At 33.2% G+C, this 27,897-nt stretch overlaps 1 protein-coding gene across 5 annotated transcripts in view; it reads left to right on the forward strand.

Annotated features, from left to right (window-relative positions):
* The window catches only part of CSMD3 (CUB and Sushi multiple domains 3), a 1,092,836-nt gene that overhangs the window by 551,076 nt on the left and 513,863 nt on the right, over window positions 1-27,897 (forward strand). For all 5 annotated transcript variants that reach the window (XM_088798979.1, XM_088798980.1, XM_088798981.1 and 2 more), the window contains one exon: window positions 23,070-23,173. In XM_088798979.1, the coding sequence (XP_088655105.1) occupies window positions 23,070-23,173 (104 nt within the window). The remainder of the gene's footprint in view (window positions 1-23,069; window positions 23,174-27,897) is intronic.

Here is a 27,897-nt window from a genome sequence, read left to right on the forward strand (position 1 = left end):
AGAGCTGATTGTTAATTTATCAGGAATATGGCAAGCTGGTTGTTCAGCACAGCCAATATTAAATTGTAAATTATCCAAACATAAGATTTACTAAATTTTATTAAACAGCATGAGAATTATCTATTTATGAACAGCATTTTATAAATGTTTTGCTACACTTTACTATTAGCTAGTGTCTTGAGGTTACATCTATTTTGTTCATCCATATGATGGATCTCATATAATGATACGCTGGGTGCATATTACCCAACTCTGTATTGTCACACTGGCAGCTGGAGATTATACATGATGGGAAAATGTGTGCTATAGAAGTTAGAAGTTAGCCAACAATACAAATAAGAGTTTCATTTATTTATTTTTGTTAATTTTATAGATGCTGAAAGTGATGGAGAAAATGTTCATAAGGAAGATTAAATTTTAAAGTGTGTTGTGTCTCTATATTGCATTGTAGATGGCAGAAAAAAATTGAGGAAATGTTCTCCCTGTCCTCTCAAACTATTATCCAATTTGGTAATAAAGCCATTCATATCCTTAACAAGCACATGATGTTCCAACATATACATTTATCTTTACAGTTGTAGTTTACTAGGTAACATAAATGAAAGTATCAACCAACATTCGTCTGAGAACTACACGCATTCCTCAATTGCAACCATTAGTTGACTACAGATGTAAAAGTCTGGCAAAAATCAATGAAAGCCTTCTATGAAAATCAATTGGCTGTGGTATTTATAAGCAAGATTATTGTGTATTTGTTATTATTTTTAAATTAGGTGTTATATATCACATCAATAAATTTTTATCAGTTTTTTTTTTCCAAAGAGCCAGTCTATTTCTGGATCTTAGAAAAATATGACACATACTGAAAAAATATTTGAGTTGATTTATCAGAGAGACTTTCAGATTAGTATTTAATAGCAATAGTTACTCTATATTGAATGTTTACTATTTACTAGACATTATTCTAAACCCTTGTATATAATACTAAATTTGAGCTTTATCCCAATCTTATTTTGTAGGTGTAATTATTATCTCCATTTTTCAAATAAAGAGACAGATTCAGGTAGGTGAAATAATTTGTCCAACACTACAATGCAGCTTTCAGAGCCAGGATTTTTAACTAGGTACTCTGATTCTTACATTTTTCACTGATATGTTTTTTCAACTACCTCAATCCCAAAGTCTCACTGAGCTTCTGTTCTTTTTTCAACCTAGAATTTCAGCTTTTCCTTACTTCTGTGAACTACCCCATATCTTTATCTTTATGTATACACATATTTTTTTACTTAAGTTAGCCAACATAGTTTTCCATCACATTTCACCAAGGAACCCTGAGGCAGGGAGGGAGCTAGTAGTACAGTCATTTCTATTGTTGTCTTCTGGTCTAGTACAAAGAGTCTATTGCAATGTTTAGCTCCTCAGTTTGCTCTCTGATACATTGCACCATATTCTGCAAATTGATAACATGTACATTTCCTCTATCCTTACCTGTATTTGGGTAGGACGAATCATGGTAATGTTGGCTATCTTTAATTTTTGGGTTTCTAATGGCCTTCGGAGAAGTGGGTCTTCAAATGTACACATATAATTAATGGGTCAAATATATTTTTTGTTTTAATTAAATAATTATTCAGTGTAATGAGCAGAACTAAGATGAAAATGTTGTGGAATAGAATTATTTACGGATTTTTGACCAGTCCTTGTTCTCACTTTAAATGGAATGCCTTTTTATCCACATTGAATAATTGTTAGAAGAATAATGCTGATGTCTCCAGGATGTCAGCAAATCTCACAACTTTAAAAATAAAATCCATTGGAAGGTTAGACATGAAAGATTAAATTAACTGAGCATAAAAGAATATAATTCAGAAAGAATAAAGACAGGCACCTGAGGTCAACTTTAGTTTAGATTATAACTCTCACTAGTTTAGCAGAGATCTTAAGTGTCAGAAGAAATAAAATTGGTCATCAAAAGAGGAAGAATAGACTATAGTTAAAAAAAATAAAAGTTTGTTAACAATAGCCAAAAGCACAAAAAAGCACAATACTTCTCTATACTTCCAAGACTATGAATGTTTAACGTGTTTCTAAATTTGGCTCTCATTTGCACCTTCCAGTTCAGAGAATATTGTTTACTATGACCTAGGTATATCAGTGAAGACAACCAAGGGATTTGCACAATTCTAAGTGCATACATTTAGGACCTGCATTGGACATTCCTGACCTATGTATAAATAACTTCCTTATCATTCTATATCTAATAATGAATGCGCAGAGTTTTGACCGAAGAGTCAAAAGCCCTGATCTCTTTTTCAGGTCATTTTGCCTCTCTGAATCTCAAATTTTCTCATTGTTAAAGCAGAAATAATCATCCCTGCCTGCCATGTCATAAGAGATTTGGAGGATCACACAAGTTCGTAAACTGAATACTTTGTACATTGGGAATTATCTTCCAAATTTAAACTATTACATATGCTTATTATTTATACCATCCTTTATCCCAAAGATATTTTAGGTGGATGCTATTGTCAAATATACCATAGTACATATGCTGAGATACTTTGAATAATGAAGGATGTTTAAGCAATAAAAAAATAGTACCTAGATAGTAGTAGGTGCCCAGTTAACGGTTTTTGCATAAATAAAAGAACGAACAGATAAGAACAAGCAATAAATATGGAATATGTGAGAAATCATTAGGCATTTTGATCCAACATAGTATAAAGTTAGTGTACAATGGATAGCAAATATTCTGTTGCCATTTATACTGCTTTATAAATAAACATTAACTATATTTATAGTATATTATTAAATAATATTTATACCTGTGTATTATTTTCTCTAGAGCTATAATAAAGCAGAGTTACTGGCTTTTTCATACAGTTCCAATAAAATTGTACTGTAACATTTCATATTATCCTAGCAAGGATTTGGTTTCTGTTGAAGTGACATGATAGATGGGAGTTTCTATCCTTACCTATTTCTTGGACACCTGTCTCAAACCTAAATGCAGGTAAATAAGTACATCCTTTGCTAGTAGGGGATGACGTCCCTTTCTAGAGGTCATTTCATTCTTTGTTTATTTTTTAAGTACGTAGTGAAGGTCCATTTTATAATGTAAAATAATTGAGTTTTGAAGTATTTCATTCATATATTCACTACAACATTTAAGCCCATGGTTTGTGTTTAGACCCATAAAGTACCTCTTCAGTGCTCCTTTCCACAAACTCTTCAGGCATCAGAACACACCCTTTCCTTCCACCATAACACTTTCATCAGGTGGCTTTCCATATTGTCGCTGTTCCATCACTGCCACTAGCCTTTTGCCACTTCATTTAGCATGACACTTACAGGCACTAGTTCTATGTGCCAAATAGGTGGAGTTTGGAGAACCTGTGCCAAGCTTCAGTGCCAGGTCTGAGACCTCAGCCAGGCTTGGAGGAGTGTCACTTTTCTGCAGACTGCAGCTGTCTTTTCTGCAAAAGCACACCCAAGACAAGGATTTATATGCAAGGGATTTATTAAGATAGTGTGTCCAGGAAGCTATTAAGGAAGTGGAGGAAACAGGAGAAGAAAGTAGTTAGGCAAGGATGCAATTTCAGGCCAAATCTATGCCACAGCCTGATCCCATCCAGTGTAAATTATGTCTGAGAGTTTCTCCCAACTGAAAGCAAGGAGCTGGGGGTCTCTTCTTTTTACATCCCATAATTGTGGGCTAAGGAATACCCAGGTCCCTCCAGGCTCATGTATGGATAACGTGGCCCTAAGGCAGTCTCCAGAAGACTTAGAGGCAAATGACTATGAAAGATAGCAAATAGATCACAGGAAAAAAAAAAAAAAACAAGAAGCATCCAAAGGGATCTGGATGGGGAATTGACAGCATTTGCTACAGTAGAGTAGGAACTCTATAGTAGAGTACGGAGCAAACATGAGGCAACAGTTCAGGGATAAACTGAAATCAAAGCCAGGTTGGGCTTACCAAGACTAACCAAGTAATGATTCAGAAAGAGCTTAGAAGTAAAGTACAGATCTTGATATAAAACAATAGAATAGAAATCAGGAGTTTCCCCAAGCCAGGTAAAGTTTCTGTGATTGCCATTCATAGTACACCTCTGCCTTGAAAGAAGGGGAACAATCAAAGGTACTGAACTTTCTTTCTCCTCCTCTTGACTGACTCATGTCTGCACAGCACTTCTTGACTATTCCTAGCCCCTGACAGTGGGACTACTTGTCAAAATGGTTTATTCAGTTGAAATATTTTACTTAAAATGAATGACTCTATGAGGTGCAATGAATAGCCATTGAAAAATAAGCAAATATCAATAAAGAAAAAATAAAAATAAATATTTCATAATGTTTAAAGGATTATCACTGGATAGAGGGATCTTTTCCCCCTTTTACTTTTGTGCTAACAAAAACAAAAATCTGTGTTAAATTTCAAAACTACATGTTATATTTTATAGTAAATATAATTTCAATAATAATAAATGAATAAAAAGAAAACAATAGACATAGGTACAGAGTTATTGACATTGTTGACTATTTTCTGCTTTTTGAAACTTTCTTTTCCCCTGGCTTACTCTTTCCCTTGGCTGATTTCCTGTATTTTCCTCTACCTTCTCGGTCTTTTCTCAGTACTCATCTTCTCCTGCCTCCTCATTAAAACATGTTGCTCAGAATCTTGAATTCAAACATTTTTATTGTATATTCTTTTCCTCTTCCTTCTCATATCTAAATACAAAGTCTAATCAATTCATTATATCTCATTAATATGCCTCTAAGTTGCTTAACTGTCTCATCCAAGTTTCTGCTATTTCTCTGTCGGATTATCAACAAACTTTTCATCTAGTGAATCTTCAACTTGTTTTACTACCTACCCCAAGCCTACTGATAAATCCAGTGTGACATTTTATTCTAAAATGAGACTGCATTTCCTTCCTTGATAAAATATTTAAATAGATTCGCATAGCTTCATGGATGAATCCATCGGCAACCTGAACGACTCTTACATTTCTAGGCCCATGTCCCAACATTCAACTACATGCCAGTGCATTACCAGAGCTCTCTAATTTTGGAGACATGCTGCTACTCCTTCTTTGAGCAATGCACTTCCCCCCTCTGTTTGCAGATCTTTTAAACCTGTGATCCTGTTTATTTCTGGCCATTCTCCAGGACTCAATTGATGTTTCACTTTTCATGGAAGACTTTCTTATCCTCCCTCTTTGATTGGCTTAGGATCCTACTCTGCATACTAGCTCACCAATTGTCCTATTATGTTGTAATTGTCTGTTTACTCATCTATTTTCTTTACTTTAACCTTAAGGACAAAAACCATGTTTGAGTCTTCGCATCCTTAACATTTAATACAGTAGCTTCCATGTGGGAGTTTTCCTAATTAATACTGGAAGAACTGATTAAATTTTCCCATGGAAAAGTCTCACTGGTTTATTTGCATGTTTATTAGCTTTTCCAGGAATCTTCTCTGATTCTTACCAGAAGAGACAGAGAGAGTGAGAGCGAGGGAGAGAGAGAGAGAGAATGCAAAAGATAAAATATTTTTAGGATTTTTTCACCCACTGCTCCTACTACTAACTGTTGGACATCCCTCCCACTTTAATCTCAATATTGTAATTGTTTTTGAATGATACATACAATCAGAGCTGTGCTGCATGATGAGTAGGCATAAATATTAAGTAATTCACATAAATGGTGGCAATTAGTATGCTTTACACAGACAAATAAGTTTTGGGGTGTTGGCTTAGGAGAGGAAAATGAGACACTAGACAAATAAATCCATAAATAAAAGTACCAGGATACACAGACTTACCAGTTAGAATTAGGTTTGGCTGTCAGCGACAGAAAACCCCACTACAAGAGAGATTTAAACAAGATGTGGTCCAAGACTCACTGTGGCTCTGCTGTAGGAATTCCTCTGTGACGTAGGCTAACTTACTACTCAACCAATCCCAGGAAGTGACCATTGCCCTCAGGATACAGTAATAGATCTCAAGCTCTAGCATGGTGTCATACATTCCAGGCAGTGGATTGGGGGAAGGGTAAAGAAGAAGGAGGGCAAAGGACAAATGCAAGCTTTTCTTAAGAATGGTTCCTGCAATCTGCTATTAAACATGTTGGTTTGTTTGTTTATAACATAACTTAGCAACAGGGTCATACTCAGCTGCAAGACAGATGGAAAATATAGTCTTTATTTAGGGTACCTTGGTACCAGCTAGAAATTCTATTGCCATGGAAGAAGGGGTAATAAGACATTAGGAAAAGGTTTTACAAACTCTGTTCCAAATAGTAAACTTGGTTAACTGTCCAGTTGGTACAAATTCGTAATGAATAATGCTTCTGATATCAAAGAAGATTAGCAGCATCGTTGGAACAAGTTCACAAACTTGTCAGACCTCGTATAGGAATCTCTGTCCAGCAAAGGAGACAGATAACTCCAGTTAGTATCCAAGATATAGAAAAGTGACAAAGACAAAGCTTGAAATCTTGACTATGTCCCACTCTGTCTTTTTTGCTTCCCAGAGGGATCCCTGAATCGGTAGACAAATTTAAATATTACTTAATTATTCTAAAATTCAATACCATTTTCATTTCACACCTTTCACTTTCTATCTGTAGCACTGTAAGATTATATTGCTACTTAAGGAAAGGGGAAGGATTTATGGAAAGCATTTATGCCCTGAGTACATCCTCAACATTTCCTGCTAACTTTCGTGTTTCCCGGAAAATAAGACCTAGCTGGACCATCAGCATTAATGCGTCTTTTGGAGCAAAAATTAATGTAAGATCCAGTCTTATTTTAATATAAGTCTGTGTCTTATGTGATATAATATAAGACTGGGTATAATATAATATAATATAATATAATATAATATAATATAATAATCGGGTCTTATATTAATTTTTGCTCCAAAAGATGGATTAGAGCTGACGGTCCGGCTACATCTTAGTTTTGGGGAAACATGGTTCTTGGGCTGGTCAGCAAATACCCTTCAGTGGTGTAAGAAATGGGCGGTTCTAAGAACATTAAATGAATTTCCACTAATACAGATAAATTGAATAACAATGTTGATGTGCCTCTTCAGTTGTTTGTGTAAGGAACTGGGTACACTATGTAAGTAATTGTGAAACACTGTATTTTATTTAGGCAGAACATTCCTGCTTCCCAATTTCCTTATCTAACCAATACGATGACTTTAATGGTGAAAAACACAGGCAAACATGGAGAAGGGGATTAGAAATAGGTGAAGAAGAATTGTTTGTGTAAAAGAAACATCAAAACATGTTTAAACCATATACTTGTTACATCTGTTAATTAAAGGGCCAGCTCTGTTAATCATCATTAATCTCAATAAGAGTTATGGATTGAGAAGAGTTCTTCATAATAATGAGAAAGGGATCTGGTGGTTATAAGTGAAAGTATAGAAAAGTGTCTGGCACACAATAAATATTTAACAGATATTTGTTGTTGATAGCTTGTATAAATCTCTATCTGTATGAGCAAACATTGTATGCAATTTCATATTATATAAATCATCTAAATGTGATACTATAATGAATTATAGAAAAGGTTATATTCTTACTTTATATTCTCACACAACTATTTATGGCTTACTGTGTGTAAGACACTGTACTTACTGGCTTTAAAAACACTTAAGCTGAATTTATTCATGACTTACACAACATTTTATAACTTCTTAAACAGCTCATAAGATAGTACAGTTTTTCAGATTATCTTTTTATTTCTGTAATTATAACTTTTTAAAATTTGTTTTTCTGGTTATGATCATCATTTTTCTAAATGATGGCACTGAGAAGTGTAAACACCAGAAAAACAAATCTCTCTTCTTTGCATAGAATATATGTTTATTTTAGAAGCATTATATTTCTCTTAAGTATTATTCCTAAAATATTATTCTTAAAATAATATTTTAACAACTCATTTCTTCATCACATTCATTTTAGTTAATTCCATAATTATATACCCATAGTCTAGATAGCAATTTTAATAAAGTAGATGTAGCTTTATTTTAAATCTTGCAATGGTTATTTTTGTTTTTGTTTTTTGTTCTTTTAATAACTAGGGAGTTTAATACGCCTAGTAGTAATAATTGACTTTCAGTATTTTACTTTATCCTCAAGATGAGGTGCACAATTCAGAATAAAAAGAAAATATTCTACTTCCTTTCTATTATCTTCTATCCTTAGTGCTAACATTACCTCAGACTCCAGAATAAAATGTAAAAATTGCCTGTCTATACATATATGCATATTGCATAATGGTATAATGACTCACAGTTCACCACCAACAATTTAACTTATCTGGGCTTTTGTTTTCTCAATAATAAAATAAACATAATAATGCCTTCGTCATAGGTGTCTAGGAAGGATTATATGAGATAATACATGCAGTCACTTAGAACAGAGTGTTGAGTATAGTATCAAAAACTGTTAAAATAATAATAAATATTACTACTACTACTGCAACTAGTACTAGCCCTAGCACCACCAGCACCACCACTGCATTCCCAGAGTGTGCTGAGATACAGTGCCTCCCTCCACCTGTGCTTGAGCTTAGCTTTCTACTGTGCAGATAACACATGCTCACACATTTCAGAACTGGTGAAGAGTCCCTGCTGATACTAGTCATCAGAAGCCCTCAGCAGATGCTTCTAAAAAGTCAGAATAGGCTTCTGCTAAGAGAGCCTGAAAAAGGAACTGGAGAGAGCTGTGAGCTTTTGCTTCCTGCCCCAGAGGTATTTTACTGCAGAGTAGGTTATCTAATGACAACCTTGGAATTACTGAGAGCCATAGTCACCATTCTGGGATGTCTCTTTCTGCTCCAGCTGCCCAGTACCCCAACAACAGCTGCAGCTAGGTAGTGAGGAAAGATAAGTGCAATATTGTACCTGTGTATCCAGCACTTGCCCTTCTTAGTATTATAGCTCTTTGGGTTTCTGGAATGTCTAACCACTATGGAGGAAAGTCATGTGGATGATTTGATTATCCTCATATACAACCAGAGTCACATAGGATACATATCATCAAAGTGCAATCCCTTTGTTCAGAATTACATATTATTCTTGAATTTCAGCCCCCTCCTAACTTAACAGCATAACCATTCATATTGTATGATACTAGGAGAGGGAGCAAAATCTACAATACAGAATATGACAATTGTACCCTTTTCCTGATTTGTGTTTTCATAACACTCAACACTTAAAATGAAGCTATTAATTGAAGTGCAGTTTATAAAACAGGAAACAATAGTATAGCTACCTCTCCCCACTTGGATCTAATCATTCACTCCAGAGAGTATTCATTCATAGACCAGGATCCCTAGGTAGTTGTGGCAAACTATGGATTCAGTGGCAAATGATTTCTCTTATACCCTAACTTCTTGGGCTCCTACTTCAGTTGTGTATTCAGGAATATAATTTTGGAAGTAAACAAGGTCTTCCATAGATATTAACTAATAAAGACCCATTAATGAATGACTATACATGAACAAATTACATAAATAAAAATAAAGTTAACTACAAAGACTGAATTGAAAAGCTAATATTTTGTATCCTTCCTCTTTGGTGTTATAAGAAAAATGAGAATTAGGATAAACTGAGGATGGGAATTTAGAACTCACTGCATGGTTCATTATTTGTAGAAGTGTATAGTATCTGATTCTCACTACCATAACTGTGTGTTTAATCATTTTGAACTAATCTCATCTCTTAATAAAGCTTAAAGTTAAAGTTTCTCTGTGTAAAAATAGATATTGATGGAGAGATAGGTAGATATCCTAGATTAGGTCGACCGTATTATTAATGAGGGATAAAACCAGCAAAATGACCCTTCTTATTAAATTCACTTTAATGAGCCTCACTTTTATTTGCTTTTAAATGTTTTGGATATGTACAACCTAACATATGCAAACTTGTAATGAATATTTTCCTAAACCAGTAACAGTATCTGCAAGCATTTTCTTCAAAATTTTTAAATTCAAATTGATCAATTATATGTTTTCTGAAATTTAAATTATATCCTCCAGTAGCTTAAGCATGAATAAGTTACAGAAAAGAACCAACAGTTTTGTACTGTTGTATCATAGATTTAATATTTGATGCATTATTTTCTTGTTGTTTTTGGTAGCTTCTTCCTTTAAGTGAAACAATTGTAATGCCCTATTTAATCTGTCATTGTTACATACCCATTCCCCCACAGGGGAAGACCTGTGTACAGACACAGAAGGCATAGAAAAATAAAACAAAGTTGAAAGCTTTTAACATTCCATCAATACCTTCCTGTGTCTCGACTCTCCTCCTCCCCATCTCTAAAATATTAGCCCTTGTAAGAATTGAAACTATTAACCTGATGCTGAAAGCAAAGTGGATGAATCTAAGCAATTGCCTAGGCTGGCACTTCTCATTTTTCAATAGGTTTAGTTCAGAGTCTTGGAATGTATCTTCTGTAATGAAATACCCATGTATAATATTACAGTATGTAATTATTCTAGAATAGGAGATACATTCTTATAAAATGAGATTACTTTCAAATAAATAAATTTTGGATTTGTATGTGTCATATTTTAAGTTTTTTATATCTTACATTATTGACCTATTTCATACATTTCATTTAAGTTTACCTTTGTAAAAATAGGCAAATTATAACAATTACTAATTAAACGGTTATTAAACATAATTTTTCATGTGTATATGCTATACATACCTCATACAAGATTTATTACAATAGCAGGCACATTTTAGGATTATACTGAGATGTGTAATTTTTAAACAAATGTAGTGCATATTCTGCTGTGTCTGAATTAAACTTTATACTTTATAAAATTTGATAAAATAGTCCTGTGAAGCATAGTTTTTTGAGAAGACTTTTGAATAGTGCTTTTCTTATGTATGAAGCAGTAAAAGAGAAAATAAATGGTTATGGTCATTTTTGGGGTGGAGATAAAGGAATCGTGATTAAGTCCACTCTTCACCCCTACTTCCACAGCCAAAGTTCAAGTCCTTGCCCTGCTCCCCTTCAAATCCAGGTTGTTCCTGATGCCAGTGTAAGCATGTGAAATGCAAATGCAACCCTGTGAATACTTTTTTCAAAACTCATTGTTTGCTGCTCTTCATTTATAAGATAAATTTCAACATCCTTAACATATGTGGCTCCTACTTCCATCTTTAGCTTTCCTTCTCATCATTTCTTGTCTCACAGTTTATATAGCAGAAACAAGAAGAATATTTATTTCCACTGTGCCATTTTTCATGCTTTCGCCTAGAATGTTCTTTCCCAGTTCCCATCATTACTTCCATTGCTCCACCTAGGGATCCTCTCCTTGAATAAATCTTTCCTTTTTACACTCCAATTATGTTGGGTGACTCTCATCTCTACTTCCATGTAACCCTGTGTGCCCACATCACAAAGCACTTAACACAGACTTCTGTATTGTTCTTGTTTATGTCTTGTCTCCCCATTGTATTATGACTGTCAAGGTCTCTGGAAAGTATATGGAAAGGAAGTGCTTCAGTTACATGTCAAGTTGATTGTGTAACATGGCTTTGCATACCTTAAGCTTAATTAAACTTGGTATATTTTATACTTACGCATATATCATAAATTCTGGAGTTCCTCATCTTGTTAATATCCAAGTGAATTATTGTCATTCTAAAATGAACATAATGGAAAAGGATTACTTACAGAAAAGAGCAGTTTCTAGCCTCAGACCTCGGGGATGAAACTCTTCTCTTTGAATCAGTGGGATTGCCAAAAAAAAAAAAAAAAAAAAAAAAAAAAAAAAAAAAGAATTACATCCTCCAGATTTATCATGAGCATATGTAAATACCTATTTTATGATGATTAACTTATTCTAGATAATTATAACTGCCATTTATTGAGGGTCTACTATGTATGAAACATCGTATGTGTTGTTTTGCAAACTTTAATGTAATATCTACTTCAATCTTGAGAGGTATTAAAATATGAATTATAAATACTCTTTTATAGATATCAGAGACTTTCTCCAAATAATATAATATTCTGTGACAGCAATGAGACTTAAAACTCTAGGCTTTGTCTGTGCCCTTAGCTATAGTGTTATGTCTCAATAATAAATATAGTTTGGCATTGATATTAAACCATCATTAATTTGTTCAGTTACACATCATCAGGGTTAATTTGAATTCTGTACTAGTTATATTAGTACAAAAGCCTAATACAGGGGTCAGATACTCAAGAGATACTGAGAAATTTCATTAGCTTTCATATTTCTTTCAAAGCCAAAAAAATGTATGCACATTTTAAGAAATAAAGAAAAAAAACTGTATTAAAATTACACTGATGGTAAGCACTTTGAGTACCTCTTGTAATTGCAGAAGTCAAACATGACTTGTATTCATCTTTTGTAATCAGTATATATCGAGAATTATAATTTTAATACAGCTGTTTCCTTTCTTAAAATGCATATGCATTTTTTGTATGCATGTTTGCATGTATGTATGTATCAAGGTCCATGGACCTTAATAATAGGGTTAGCAATCTTTAAAATATGAGGATGTACAGAGTAAGATATATAGCTGAATAAAAGACATGTCCTGTTCAAAAGAAAAAGATCTGGACTGAATAAGGAAGAGGGCTGTTGGGAGGCCAGTCAGTAGTTTCTGTCACAGTCTTCTTTGGTTGTCAAATTTCCTTACAGACATATTTTCTTCCTCTGCATTCACTTTTCAAAAAGACTACTAGAATCATGCTCTCTGTCTACATTAGTGGAGAAAACCCCCAAATCTTAGCCAATTACTATAGCCAACAAGTCTAGAATCTCCAAGTGTGTCACTGGCTTCTCCATTATTTCCAGCGTTTTTCCTCATTGTCTGGAGACCTGTGGCCAAAAGACCGTTAATCGCCACATCCTGTACATAATGATAGAAAACAAATATGATAATCATCATAAAAACTCCCATTCAGAAGAAGAGAATATTGAAATTACACAGAGGTCACAGGTTTATAGAACAGTATTATAGCCTGCTAGACAGTATTGGTCAAGACTTCTCTGGGAGTGGAATGCATTCCTGATTAGCCTGGAATGTAGCAGAATTCATTTCATCTCTTAAGGCTTCTAGTTCTGACTTTTGGGAAGTTTGTTTGTTTGTTGTTGTTGTTTTTATTTTAATTGGACAGTGCTGCTCTAGGACGTAAGTGCAATTTCGTATTACAACCACGATTACACCTAAAATCAGGTGTTTCTGCTGCTTTTGCCACCCTCTGCCAGAATCCATAGTTGCTAAAGCTTAGGTCATGTGTCTATACTCTGAATGAAATTAATCATGGGGAATAGAGCATCTGACCATACTGGGAAGTATGCTGTGCTTCTTCTCAAGACTCCTAGTTCTTCAAACAGAAAGAGGATATTCAGGCATGGAGTGGCCAAACTAATGTACAAATATATAATACATGTATTTTTAGGGTTAAAATAAAGCAAAGCATGTGTAGTAATGGGCCCAGTGACCTACACATTTTAAATATTTGTCAATTTTAAAATTTCATAGGTAACAGATATCAAGTGTATATTTAAGTGTGAATTCCACATGACACTATAAAATATATTGATGTATTATAGAAATCATCATTTTAAACCCCCTGTGAATAATGCAAAGAATGAAAATTATGAAACATAAGTTCTATACCAGTTATATCAAGATAGCCTATGCAAATCCATGTCTTGAGCCTTATGGGAAATGGATCTATTAAACACTTAATGTTTAATACTATTTATAGAGTTCTCACTCTGGAAAGCTGGTGTTAAAATGTATGAGATTATTCTTAACTGACTACATTATTAGCTTCAAAGTTTTAAATAATCCTTAATAATCAGCACTATATATAAGCCATTTGGAATTACCACTCTAAAAATGGAAGCCAAAAGAGCAGCTTATTTGGTTTAAAAAAAAAAATCAAGACTGTTATAAATTATTTCTACATTTCAGGGGCATATTTTATTATCACAATTTTGTTTAGAAGTCCTATAATATAAATGTTGCTTTCTTTTCCACCACCTATCGTTAGAAGCAAGTAAGAGATGTAAAATGTATGATGTTTTTTTCTCTGTGAATAAGCATTATATTCTTCCTGATTCCCTCCTAAATATTTCAGCCTTAGTATTAGCTAAACATGTAGAAAAGCATTCATACTACATGATGAGTATTTGTTAATATTTTATTACTTTTCAATTTTATTTCTGCGTAATACAAAGATAAAGGGATGAAAAATGGCTATTTGGTCAACTCCGTGTTATAGGAGAATCCATAAAAGTAAAATTTTATGTCACAATCCTGATGTTTCCCATTATATTCTTGTACAAACAAGATTTTTTTTTTGTTTTTTCATTTTTCCAAATTATATTTATATATTATGCTAAATATATTTTTTTCTCTATTGGAAGTATCTCAATATACTATTTTTGAGTTTTACTATAATGCTTTATTTATATTATTGTCTCCAGTTGAGATAAATATAGTTTTTGTTGTTTTCTGTTTCTTAATGCATAGAATTAACTTCTAAAGAACTATCCAAGTAATAATGTTTAAATTAATCAATGAATCAAATTAAAATGAGTGTGTTCTACAAATTCAATCAGACTGTTCTAGCTTCTCAGTGATTGGGTGTCATTGAACGTATTCAAGAATTATAAGTGTTTAAAATTTAAGTGACAGCTCAATGATTAAATGCTTATCTGAAAGTATATGGATTAGTTAGTAATTAATCCATCACTTAATTTAAAATGAATAGAGTTCTCATTATTGCATATATACATACATGAATCTCAGTTACAATTCAGGCAAAATAAAGTCCACCATTAAATGGGTGTCCAAATGTTTTAGGACATGATTATACAATAATAAATATCAAGGGTTTGTCATAGCATGAGCAATCAATCAGTCAGCCACGTATTAGACACATATTTTCTATCTGTTAGCCTATTAGACTTTTCAAGCCATACAAAAGGAGACATTCCTTAATTTTAAATGCAGTGCACTCATGGATATATTGTGAAATGGTTTGGGATAAAGTGGATCATGGGATTTCTTCTTTTGATAGGATGACAGATGGGGTATTGTGAGAGGTCCTACCACTGAAATATCGAGAGAAAAAAAAAAAAAATCAGTGCATCTCTGGTTCCGAAGAAAACAAAAGAAATCTACAAGACTATGCATACATGACACACATGTGCGCATACACAAACACACACACACACACACACACACACACAGAATGAAAAGACATTGAAATGAAATGAAAATAGGAGATTAAATGGAAAGAAAACTTGGTTTTCCCTGGGGCAGATAGCAATGAGTGTCTGGATTTAGAAGATGAAGTTTGGGGCATAGTCTTCTTGGATCAATAGGTGAAGAAGCTAAACTTGAAACTTTAGCATTTAGCTAAAAAAAACCCAAAGGATATTAAATTGGCCCCAGCTTGGTAGTGACCCTTGGATCTAGTAAGCAGGAAATAAATAAAATTATACCCAGTTTTGGCCCTCAGGATTTTTAAAGGTTAAGCAGATAAATATGGGCTCATTATTATTTTACTAAACAGTAAGGGAAGCAAACCACCATAAATGAGCCACTAGAAATAACAATTACTTTGGGAAATTAAGGCATTTGAAAGTCCTTCAGTATGTGGTGGAAAATTAGAAAGTCCATATCCAAGGACAAGACACGTGGTCAGGAAAGACCTGAGAAGACCCTAAGCTTTTACCACTAGCTGATCTGTAAGCTCAGTGCAAACAAGTAAAGTTTCAGACAGAATTGTAAATGGTTTGGCTAAGTATTGAAGGAGTGCCCCAAGACTGAGCCATTCCTCAAAGACTGGGAGAGGTGTTGCTATGGTCTGAATGTTTGTATCCACTTAAAATTTATATGCTGAGATCCTAATGCTCAATGTATTGTTATTAGGAGATGAGGCCTTTGGGAGGAGCTTAAGTCCTGGGAGTGAGGCTCTCATGAATGGAATTAGTGCTCTTATAAAAGAGATGCCATAGATCTTCTAGATGCTTCAGCCATGTGAAATTACAGAAAAGCATGGCGTTCTGTGAACCAGAAAGCTTGCTCTCACCAGTCACTAAAGCAGCCAGCCCATTGATCTTGGATTTCCCAGCCTCAAGAACAGTGATAAATAAATTTCTCTTATTTATAAGACACCCACTTTATGGTATTTTGTTATAGTAGCCTAAACATACTAAAATGGGTAATAATTAAGTTCCTTGAGTTTAAATATATCCCTGTCAAATCCCATTGAATGAACAAAAGTTAAGCCTTCAAAAATCAAGAACAGCCAACCCTGGGGAAGGGAGTGAATCTGAATCCTACAATTACCACATTATAATATCCAAAGCTCCAGTTTTCACCACCACCAACAACAACAGCAAAAGTCACAAAACATACAAAGAAATAGGCAAAGCAACAAAATAAAATGACAGAAACTATCCCTGAAAAAGTTCAGTCATTAAACTTATTATACAAAAAATTTAAACAAGTGCATTATTCTCAAAGAACATGAACAAAGAATTAAAGGAAACCATAAAAACGTTATATGAAAAAAATGAGGATCAATAGCAATATATAAATTATAAAAAAGGGGACCAAACAGAAATTCTGGAGCTGTAAAATGCAATAACTAAAATAAAATAAAAAAAGAAAAGAAAAGAAAAGAAAAACAACTAGTAGCTTTCCATAACAAATTCAGTCTGGCAGGAGACAGAATTAGTAAACGTTAAGACAATAAATTGTCTTAGAAAGAAAAAAAATGAACTAAAATAAGTGAAAGGAGCATAAGGGACTTGAGCGATATGATCAAGTAGCCAATAAATGTATTATAGAAGTCCCAGAAGGACAAGATAAAAAGGGGTAGAAAGAATATTTGAGGAAACAATGACTATAAATTTCCCAAATTTGAGAAAGACAAAATCAACACATTCAGGAAGCTCAACAAATTCAAGCAAGATAAACTCAAAAAGATCCATACCTACACAAATTATAGTCAGATTGTTAAAAGGGAAGCACAAAGAGAATCTTGAAAATCAGCAGGAAAGAAGTGAATGATCATACACAAAAAATCCTTAAAATATATTAGTAGCTTATTTCTATTAAAAAAATGAAAGAAAGCAGCAGTAGGATGTCATATTGAAGGATGAAAAAAAAATGTCAAGCAAGAATTCTATATCTGTTAAAACTATCCTTCAAGAATGAAGGAGAAATCAAGAAATTCCCAGATCAACAAAAGCTAAGATTGCTCAGATATAAATCTTCACATCTATGGTCAATTATTTGACAAAGGTGCGAAGATCATTTAATGGCTAAAGAACAGTTGGTTCAACAAATGGAAAATTGGATAACTACATGAAAAAGAATGAACTTGAATCCTTACTTGTAGTGTCTACAAAAATTAAAATTGGTCAATGACCTAAATTTAAGAGTTTAAACAATGTTCTTAGGGAAAAGCAAAGGAAAATTTGCGTGATTTTTGACTTGATAATTGTTTCTTACATATGAAACCGAAAACACAAACAACAAAATTTTTAAAAAAAAATAATAAATTGGAATTTATTACATTAAAATATTTTGGGCATCAAAGGAAATTATCACAGGAGTGAAAAGACAACACACACAATGGGAGAAAATATTTGCAAAGCATATATCTGATAAGGGATTTACATCTAGAATCTGTAGAAAATTCCTACAGCTCAGAAAAAATTAAAAATAACAATTTAAAAATAAGTAAAATACTTTAATAGCTAGTTCTCCAAAAAAGATAGACAAATGGCCGATAAGTACATGAAAATACACTCAACATCATTAATCATTAGAAAATGCAATCAAAACCACAATGAGATACCCACACAATTTCAACCTACTATGATAGCTATAATAAAAATAAAAGAGAAAATAACAAGTGGTGTTGATGTGGAGAAATTGGAACCCTTATGCTTTGCTGCAGAACATCTAAAACGTTACAGCAGGTCTGGAAAACAGTTTGGCAGTTTCTCAAAAAGTTAAACATAAAATTAATATATGATCCAGAAATCCTACTCTTAGGTATATACCCCAAATAATTGAAAACAGGTTCCAACAGATAATTGTACACCAATCTTCATAGCAGCAGTATTCACAATAGGCAAAAAATAGAAACACACCAAGTGTCCTTCAACAGAGTAATGGTTAAACAAAATAAGTTTTATGCATACGGTGGAATATCATTCAGCCATAAGAAGGAATAAAGTTCTGATATATGCTAAGCTGTGAATGAACCTCAAAGATCTTATGCTAAGTGAAATAAACCAGTCACAAAAAGGTAAATATTGTGTGATTACACATATATGAAATATCTAAATAGGCAAATTTAAGAGACAAAGTATGCTAGAAGTTACCAGGGGTAGGAGAAAAAGAGAAAATGGTGGTTATTTCTTAATGGTAATGGGTTTTTGGCTTTGTATGATAAAAAAACTTTTGGATACAGTGGTGATACTTGTATAACATTGTAAGTGTAAGTAATGCACGGAATTGTGTACTTAGAATGGTTAAAATTGCAAGTTTTCTTTTATATATATTTACTTCAATAAAAATAGTAAACAGTAATAGAGAACATATGTTTAATTAATATTAGAAATAGAAACAACACAAAACAGCAGACCCAGCATAGACTAAAAGAAAGTGAATAACAATATGGTTGTTCTTTCTCAACATTGAAACATTTCTAGGAAAATTAAACTTACTTAAATTGACTCAAGAAAAAAACAAAAGTAGGTCTACAATTATAAAATTAAACAGCAGTAATATATCAACCAGTGCTCTCCAAAAGTAGGCTCAGATGTTTTTATACAATAGTTTTACTTAACTTTCAAAAAATAGGTTATAGAACCTCTTCCGTAATAGAAATGAAAGTGTACACTTGTCAACTATATTTAATGATACCAGTACATTTTTATACTAAATCAAGGAAAACTAAGAGAAGATAGATTCCTTATTTTCATAAAGTATATATACCTTTATTTTTAATGGTGAAACATTAGAAGCATTACTTTTTAAATGAGGTACAATTTAGTGAGACTATCACCTACTCTAATAAAAATTATACCAGAATTCAATGCAGCTAAGGTAAAAGAAATATAACATAAGGCTTAAAGGGAAGAATTTAAATTGCTAATTACAGAAGATATGCTTGTTATATGGAAAAATAAAAATAAACTACAAAGGTTTTTAAATAACAGGGACGGCTTATAAAGTTGCTTAAATATGAGATCAATAAGCAAAAATAAATTTTATTTCTACATACCAACAGCAAACAGTTGAAAATATAGATGTATACCATTTAAAATAACAACAAAGAAATATTTTAACATATGCATTAAAAAATGAAGTGTCTGTCTTATATCTTAAGATAGTGTTATTTTACAGGAAAAATAGTTAAGCCTATTTGTGTTGGTTAATAGGCTTGGTTAATAGGGACAGATAAACTGATCAAGAGAACAAACTCTAGAGCCCCAAAGCCAGCAGCCTTATATATTGAATCTTTATATATGTCAGTTTGCCATTGAGATCACTGGGGAAAAGAAGTCTATTTATTCAATTAAGGTACTGATTCAATTGCTTGTTCATATTGGCATTAATAAAAACAAAAATGATGCTGTGCTAGTTTTCTGTTGTTACCTAACAAATTACACAAAATGAGCAGCATTACACAAAATAAATTTGTTATCTCACACTTTCCCTGGGAAGAGAGTTTAGGTATGAGTTAACTGAATCCTGAACGTCTCACCAGAATAAAATCAAGGTGTTGGCCATGGCTGTGATCTCATTTGAGTCTGTAAAACCAAGCTTACTGATTGCTGGAAGAATTTGGTTATTGTGGTTATAGGAATGATGTTCTCAGTTTCTAAAGGCACCCACTATTCCTTGCCACCTGGGACTATCCACGACACTACAGTGTGTTTCTTCAAGGGCAAACAGGAGAGAATCTCTTCTGATTTATCTTGTTTCTCACTGCTAGATCTTCTTTAAAGGACTTCCCTGACTGGGTCAGGCCCACCCAGGATAATCTCCTCTTTTATTAACTTAAACTCAGCTAATTAGAAACCTTAATTACATCTGTAAACCTGTAATATCACTTTATATTATCCATATAATGTGAATAATTATGGGATTCATACCCAATTATATTAATAGGTTTTGCCCACAATCAAGGGAAAGGAGTTACATCGCTCACCTACATGGTTAGGGTCCAACTTAGAATTCTGCTTACCATATATACCTACTTTATATGTGCAATAACAGTCGATTCCCAAAGTTTACAGTTTGAAGAAAATATCTTTATGACCTTGGGTCATAGGCCAATGTAAAAGTGCTACTTAAAAAATAATAGATTAACAAATCCAAGTTTAGTAAAATTAATCATTTCTTTTCATCAAAAGATTTAACAAAGCAAGTGAAAAAGCAGGCTATAAACTTCAAGAAGATGTTGCAACACTGATAACATGTAATGGATTAGTATCCAAAATATATAAAGCTGATCTTCTCAACCGGTGAGACAGGCTCAATGGTTTACTATGAATGATGCATTAGAAATGAGTTACAGGTTGAACTAGACTATCTGTGAGGCAGGGCTGGGGCTGGGTGAAACCTTCCATTGTAAGCAGCCTCATCTGCTCACCTCATTGTGTCTATTATTTTCTACATGTTCTATAATGGAAAACTGTTGGGTATCACTGATATAAAGAATTCCTGGGAGGAGATGAGTGGCTCAGTTGGTTAGAGCTCTGGGCAATGGGGCTGCCGGTTCAATTCTCACATGGGCCAGAGAGCTGCATCCTCCACAACTAGAATGAAGTCAGCTGCTCAGCTCCCGGGTGTACAGATGGCTCAGTTGGTTGGAGTGTGGACTCTCAACCACAAGGTTGCCGGTTCGACTCCTGCAAGGGATGGTGGGCTGCCCCCTCTGCAACTAACAAAGGCAACTGGACCTAGAGCTGAGTTGTACCCTCCACAACTAAGATTGAAAAGACAACTTGACTTGGAAAAGTCCTGGAAGTATACACTGTTCCCCAATAAAATCCTGTTCCCCTCCTCCAATAAAATCTTTAAAAACAGAAAAACAAAACAAAACAGAAAAACACGTTTATAGAAGTTTAAAAAAAAGAATTCCTGTAATTAATAACAAGCAGAAAAACTGTTGTAGTGAAAAATAGCCAAAATACAAATAGTCGTATCACAGAAAAGGAAACATAAATGACAAACATATGAAAAGATATGCAAGTTAATTAAAATGAAAACAATGCAAAAAAGATCACTTTTTTACATTCTCTAGATTAGTAGAAATAATGAAATTTAATGTACACAAGTTGTGAGCATTTGGTAAAAAATTTTGAAAAATCATATAACACAATATTATAGAATTGAAATTTTGCTTTGTCATTATCCAGAAATTATACTCCTAAATATATAACCTAGAGGTATACTTGTACATTTGAACCAAAAAATGTTTAATTTTGCTCATAATCATGTTGCTTATAATAGCAAAAAGGGGAAACAATCTAAATCCCTATTGAAAGGCAGTTAATAATTTAAATTGTTTATATTTAATTCAATGTAGACGAGGAAAAGAGATTATTTTGATTGCAGTCATATAAAATGAATAATTCAAATTATATATACATATATATAATGTATATATATATATATATTCTATATTTAAAATGACTCAACAATTGCTTTAGTCAATGCTAATATAAAATAATTTTTAAAATAGTCATAATAAAAAGATGTTGTTATAAACCTTAAAAAGCCGGAATATGAAATCTCTCATTTTTTAGAATTTATTTTCATGATACTAAAGTAACAAGTAGCTATGATGATTATTAAAGAGATACCTTTTTTCTTTATTTTCTAGTAATATTGGTACCCTCACATCCATTTTCTTTACCTGGTGATGAATAATACAGTATTATAAATTAATCTTTGCTCAAAGAATTATTGTATATAGGACGGGATTTATGTAATTTCTTCCTGTACTGATTATTAATTACATTATTTTAAATATTGTATTAGGTTCCTAATTTAAGAATCACAATTTAATTAAATAATGGATATCTGCATAGGAACATAAACAATGTATGAATACATGAGTATGTTTTAGTAAGAAATAATACTAAGTTTTTCATAAAGGTGTAATACTTGCAAAGTATTACGCTTTGTATTCTAAGCCAGATATTTTGGGGATTTGTTTCTCCAGTGCAGCTCCCAGGAGTTGGGGGTGCCAGATATGGAATCTCAAACCCTTGTTCATCTGTGGGAAGTGCCTATCTGGTGAGATCCCTCCCTACTGCGTGTCGCCATGCCAGGGATGATTTTTTTTGCAAGATCATGTCTCTGCCTTTCCTACCAACTTGATGTGGTCCTTTTATCGTTTGTTGTGGAGAACACCAGTTCATCTAGATTTCAGATTATTTTCAGAGGGAAATGATCCATATGTAGCTGTAAATTTGGTGTGTCTGTGGGAGGAGGTAAGTTCAGGATCTTCATAGGCTGCCATCTTGGACTCCACCCCCGATAACTTTAAATCTGATGATCGAGATTCAAATTTAGCTCTGAAATTTTTTAAGTTCTCTATTTAACGGAAATAGCATGATGTGTTTTTCTTTGTTAGCTTTATAAAGAAATATATGCAAGTGTATGGAAAAACCACTCTCCACCTACATGTACTTTTTATAAAGCCTTCTCAAAGTAGATTTGCATTAATCATGCTTCAAATGCTTCAAGTAAGAGTATTCTATAAACAGAAGCCATGTCATTTCATTGAAAATTTATTACAGAAGGTACAATGTAACAAATAAAAATTGTGTGATAATTATAGTTGACCTTTAGGAATAGTCTGACATAGTCTGTCATAGTATGAATTTCATACTATGAATTTCATACTATTTCAAAATGTTTTTATGCCATTGCTTTCGTTTTCTTTTTATTGTGTAATGCTATATATTTGAGGTGTATATTTCTGTTTATTGCTAGGTTATCCAGATAAATTTTGAAGAATTCGATCTGGAGATTGGCTATGATACTTTGACAATTGGTGATGGGGGCGAAGTTGGAGACCCCAGGACAGTGCTCCAAGTGTAAGTTCTCAATGTTTCATTCTTGACATCGCCTATCAAGTTTTTATGAAATTTTACCCTTACTATTATTTTTTAATTGATCTCCCATTACTCTCCAACAGAATAAACATAGTACCTTAGTTATTATCACCCACCTACATATAGTATATTACTCCTTCTTCAATGATTCTGTTTTGTTTTCTTTAATATATAAGGTGTGATCAAATAATACAGTGAATGTTTAAATAAAATGTATTACAATAAAAAAACACACTGCCACTAAGCCCTCTCAAAACACTCTGCCTCCTTTGAATATATTTATCCCATCCTTCTGAAGGTACTTGATCCAAACAAAACTTTTTTAGAATCCACTGCCAGACAGGAGCCCTTTGGAAATGGAGGCCTAGAGTGATATTGCAGAGTATTTGATTGGAGCTTACTTTGGAAGACACTTTTACCAGCCTGAACTTTAAAACAGACTGAAGAAAACAAATATATAATTGATCCCAGGGACATACAGCCTGATGGGTTCTGCTCCCTTATTGGTGGCAAAATCATCCCTAGCTATCACGATGCTGGGTTGAGTGTTTATCAGTGGTTTGAAACTTGAAGTATTTAGAAATGAAACATGAAGCCTCAGTTATCTCAGAGTTGGGATAATTAAAACAGACCAGATATGGTTCTTAATATGAGCTAGAAGAATGAACATATACTGAAAAAAAGGGAAATGTTAGGAACTTATTTACTGCCAGGTCCTTGGGCTATTCGTTCCAATAATCTGCTTCTGATAATGGCATGAAAAAATGTTTCAGGGAAAGTACATTGCTTTCTCTGCTATAATCCTCAAAATCTTAGGGTTTGCTTTCTCTCAGAATTCCTTTCATAACTTTTGATTTGCAGTTCAGGCTTTATCAACCTAGTATTTCTCAAAATGGGGTATTTTTCATCACAATTACCTGGTTTACTTTTTAAAATGTAGATATTTAGACCACCATACCTGACTTGTTGAATCAGTATGTCTGGCATTTGGACCCAAAATCTGCATTTTAATGGATTCCTCAGGGGATCTTTATGCATACCCAAGTTTGAAAATTCCTTATATAACGATTTTAAAATTTATTTTCAGCATAAACAATTCCTAGATATGATGTGCTGATCATGTTTGTATTTCTTAGTGTGTATATTTACTAAAGATAAGCTAATTTTCTGCCATCCTTTTATCTTTTTTCACTTTTTTTTTTTTTTTTTTTTTTTTTAATTTTACAAGGTCTCCTGTAATAAAGCCAAGGGTTTACCTTAGGTGTACATTATTGGCCCCAATATTATTTTTCCTAGTTCTTATCTTTCTAGGAGAAAAATAAATAAGTAAAACTAAAACAGAAAAAAAGAAAGAAAGAAAAAAGAAAATCCCACTCTTCTTACTTGTCTTCATGCACACTTGACCTCTCCTTCAACCTCTTCCTCTCCCCACAACACTCATACCAACGATCTCCACAACTTTGTTGGCTATCTCTGAGTCTACTACAGTTCAATTTTGTATTTCCTAATGTGATGGACAAAAGGGTCAGTATTTTACATGTTCTACATGATTGGCTGTGTTGTTCAAATCGTTTGTAACACTTTTCTTCCCCTCTCCCATCCTTTAAAAAGGCTCAACATTTTTATCAGAATGATGAGCTTAGTAAGCATTTTACTATATTAGACTAGTATCTTCCAGAAATAATCTACACTTCCTCCTAGATTTCCTTATGGTTTAATACCTGATAACTTAGATTTCATTACACTGTAATATTGTATTAGAAATTGGCAGCCATAGAGCTAATCTGATCAGTGGGTACATTTTTTGTTGTTGTTTTGGAGGTATAGGGTTTGAAAGAACTGAAAATTACATATAAAAAATCTAAAGTTGTAGTTTTCTTTAAACACACTGACGATGCTAGGCCTGGCTCATCACATAGCACAAGTTGGCTGGAACTATCTTCGTATCCCCTTTAGCGAGTGTTCTCCTTGGCCACTAATCCTTGTATTGGTTCACACTTGAGCTTTTGAGAACCTTTGCATTGCCTGCCTAGGCCTATAGCCATTTATGGATATGACCCAACACAAAATTTGGTTTTATCATTAAATGTGTTACTTACTATTTTTCAAATAGAATTGTATCTGTCCCTTTAGAAAAGTGGAAGTCTCTTGGACATTAATGACATATGGCAAATTTGGTGACTGGTCCCACACATTTTAAGACCTATCTTTCCACATGTTGGCTAGATCACATCATATATACTTCAGAAATGAAACGATGAAATGTGTATGTGCTGAGACAGACATATTTTCTTTTTTCTGCCTAGGATAAAGGACTGGATTTTAGGTTTAGATTCTTCAATACATGTGTAAGGATAGGCAGACTGGCTAGCCAGTTAATTAAGAGGCTTTTTTCCTATGTCTGTCACAAAACAAAAGTTAGTGTTTCAGCTTCAGATCAAATATTAGAAGTTATCTTGTACAACTGGCATCTCACATCATAGATAATATAGTCTCCTTTGATCATTGCCTTTAAAGATTTGTGAGCTTATTAATATCACACAACTGTAGGCAAAAAAAAAAAATGGATAAATCTTTACAGCAATCCAATAAGGCACAGAAAGAAGACATCAAAATTATTAACTTAAATATCCAACAATCAGAACTAGTAAAATTGAAAAAGTACATTTACTGGTATTAAGCAGTAATTTGTACAATCTCTGATATTAAAAAAATAATATGGCTGAACCATATAATTTACTTTTTTCCAACGTTAAAAAATTATGAAGACAATCACAAATCAGGATATACCTGTTGACATTCTCTTTAGTGAACAAAATGTTATATTAATAACACAGAACAATCATTAAATATTATTTTTCAAAAGAATACTGAGCTCCCAAATGGATTTCCCTATATCATCAAATTCAGAGTTTGTATTGAATACTTCATCTCCAGTGGGAACAAATGAAAACTTCATTCTCTTACCATTACATTTTAGACTGTGCAATCAATGGGTCTGAGTTGGTCCATCAGTGAGAGTGGAGAGAGCTAAGAGCGAGGTGGGAGATGAGGGTAAGGGGGATCAAATATATGGTGATGGAAGGAGAACTGACTCTGGATGGTGAACACACAATGGGATTTATACATGATGTAATACAGAATTGTACACCTGAAATCTATGTAATTTTACTAATAATTGTCACCCCAATAAATAAAAAAAATAAAAAAATAAAAAAAGATGTTCAAATAAAGCTCTGACCTCTTTGGAAAAGGAGAAAAGAAAAAAAAAAAAAAAACATTATATTTTAATAACCATAAGACTATGAGACTAGCACACACATGCAAAATATTTAGATGCAAACTTTATTGTAATCATATATATCTTATATGTTTTTTCAGACTCAAAATAGGAAGAAACAGGGCAATAAACTTTACTATACATTTTTTTTTTTTTTGGTGTTGAGAGGAAACCCCCCTTCATGTTTTAAATATAGCCATATAATATCTAAAATATAAAGTCTTCTTTAATTGAAACAAGCCTGTGTAAACATGCCACATTCCTGTACTTTCTGCATACCTATTTCTTGGAGGATTTTAGAATCCATTCTCATTTGACCTTAGGTTCTTCTGTACACACACACACACACACACACACACACACACACACACACACCAGGGGTGCCAAAAACATGAATACACATTTTAACAAAGGAAAAATCTATTAAAATTGTAATAATATATACCGATATACTGTTAACAAAAGATGAATACAAGTCACGTTTAACTTCTGCAATTACGAGAGGTTCTCAAAGTGGTTACCATCAGCATCCAGACACTTCTGATTATGGCAAACTACCGCTTAAGCAACGTTGACCAAAGTGTCCACTTGTATATATTTTTTGGCACCCCTGATATATATTATATATATATGTTTATATGTAAATATTTTTATTAGTGTTTTTGCAGTCCTTTACAAAATTCTCATTATCAAGTGCAGGTAATGCTGCTGCTTCCTTTTATATTTGAAGACGGGTGGGGATAAATTAAAATTATTTTTTTAAATCCTGTATGGAATGAATAAGATCAAGTAACAAATGAACCAAGAATCATGGAGTGATTAAGTGACAGACATAGGCTTACAACTGATTTTTTGAATATGATCCCAAAGTTAGTTTGACCACATGAGACCAAATAAAGAACAAACATGTCAATGAGAAGTGCGCTTGTAACCTGTGAATGGTCAAATGGAAACAGCTCTTACAGACTAAGCTGAGTTTTCTTCTGCTTCTCGTAGGAGAATGAGAGAAGACAAAGTTATATTTTTCCTTTTCTCATATTCCGGTTGTCATATTGTCCTCAGTTTGTGTAGCAGTTCTGCTTCATCACTTGTTATGATTCCCTCACTCTAAGAAGTTATTTATTCATTTTTTTAAATCTATATAATTCCCATTTTCCTTCTGTATTTATCTGTCTATTATCAGGACATGCTCCTCAAACTTGCTTTTCTCCCTCAGAAACAAAATGACACTTCTCTGAAAACACAACTCTTTTCTTTGAGCAAGGATAACTGTGAGAACTTAGGTGGCACCCTCTCCGAAGTATTCAGTATAAACTGTCTGACTCGCTACCAGAGATTTTTACAGAGTTGAAATTAGATTAAAAGTCCCTTAGAAATCTAATGCTGTGCGATAAGAGAACTTACTGGATTTGTATCCATCAAATAT

Source organism: Rhinolophus sinicus, chromosome 6 (assembly GCF_057876585.1).
Source record: "Rhinolophus sinicus isolate RSI-liver-muscle chromosome 6, RSI-T2T, whole genome shotgun sequence".
Lineage (NCBI taxonomy): Eukaryota > Metazoa > Chordata > Mammalia > Chiroptera > Rhinolophidae > Rhinolophus > Rhinolophus sinicus.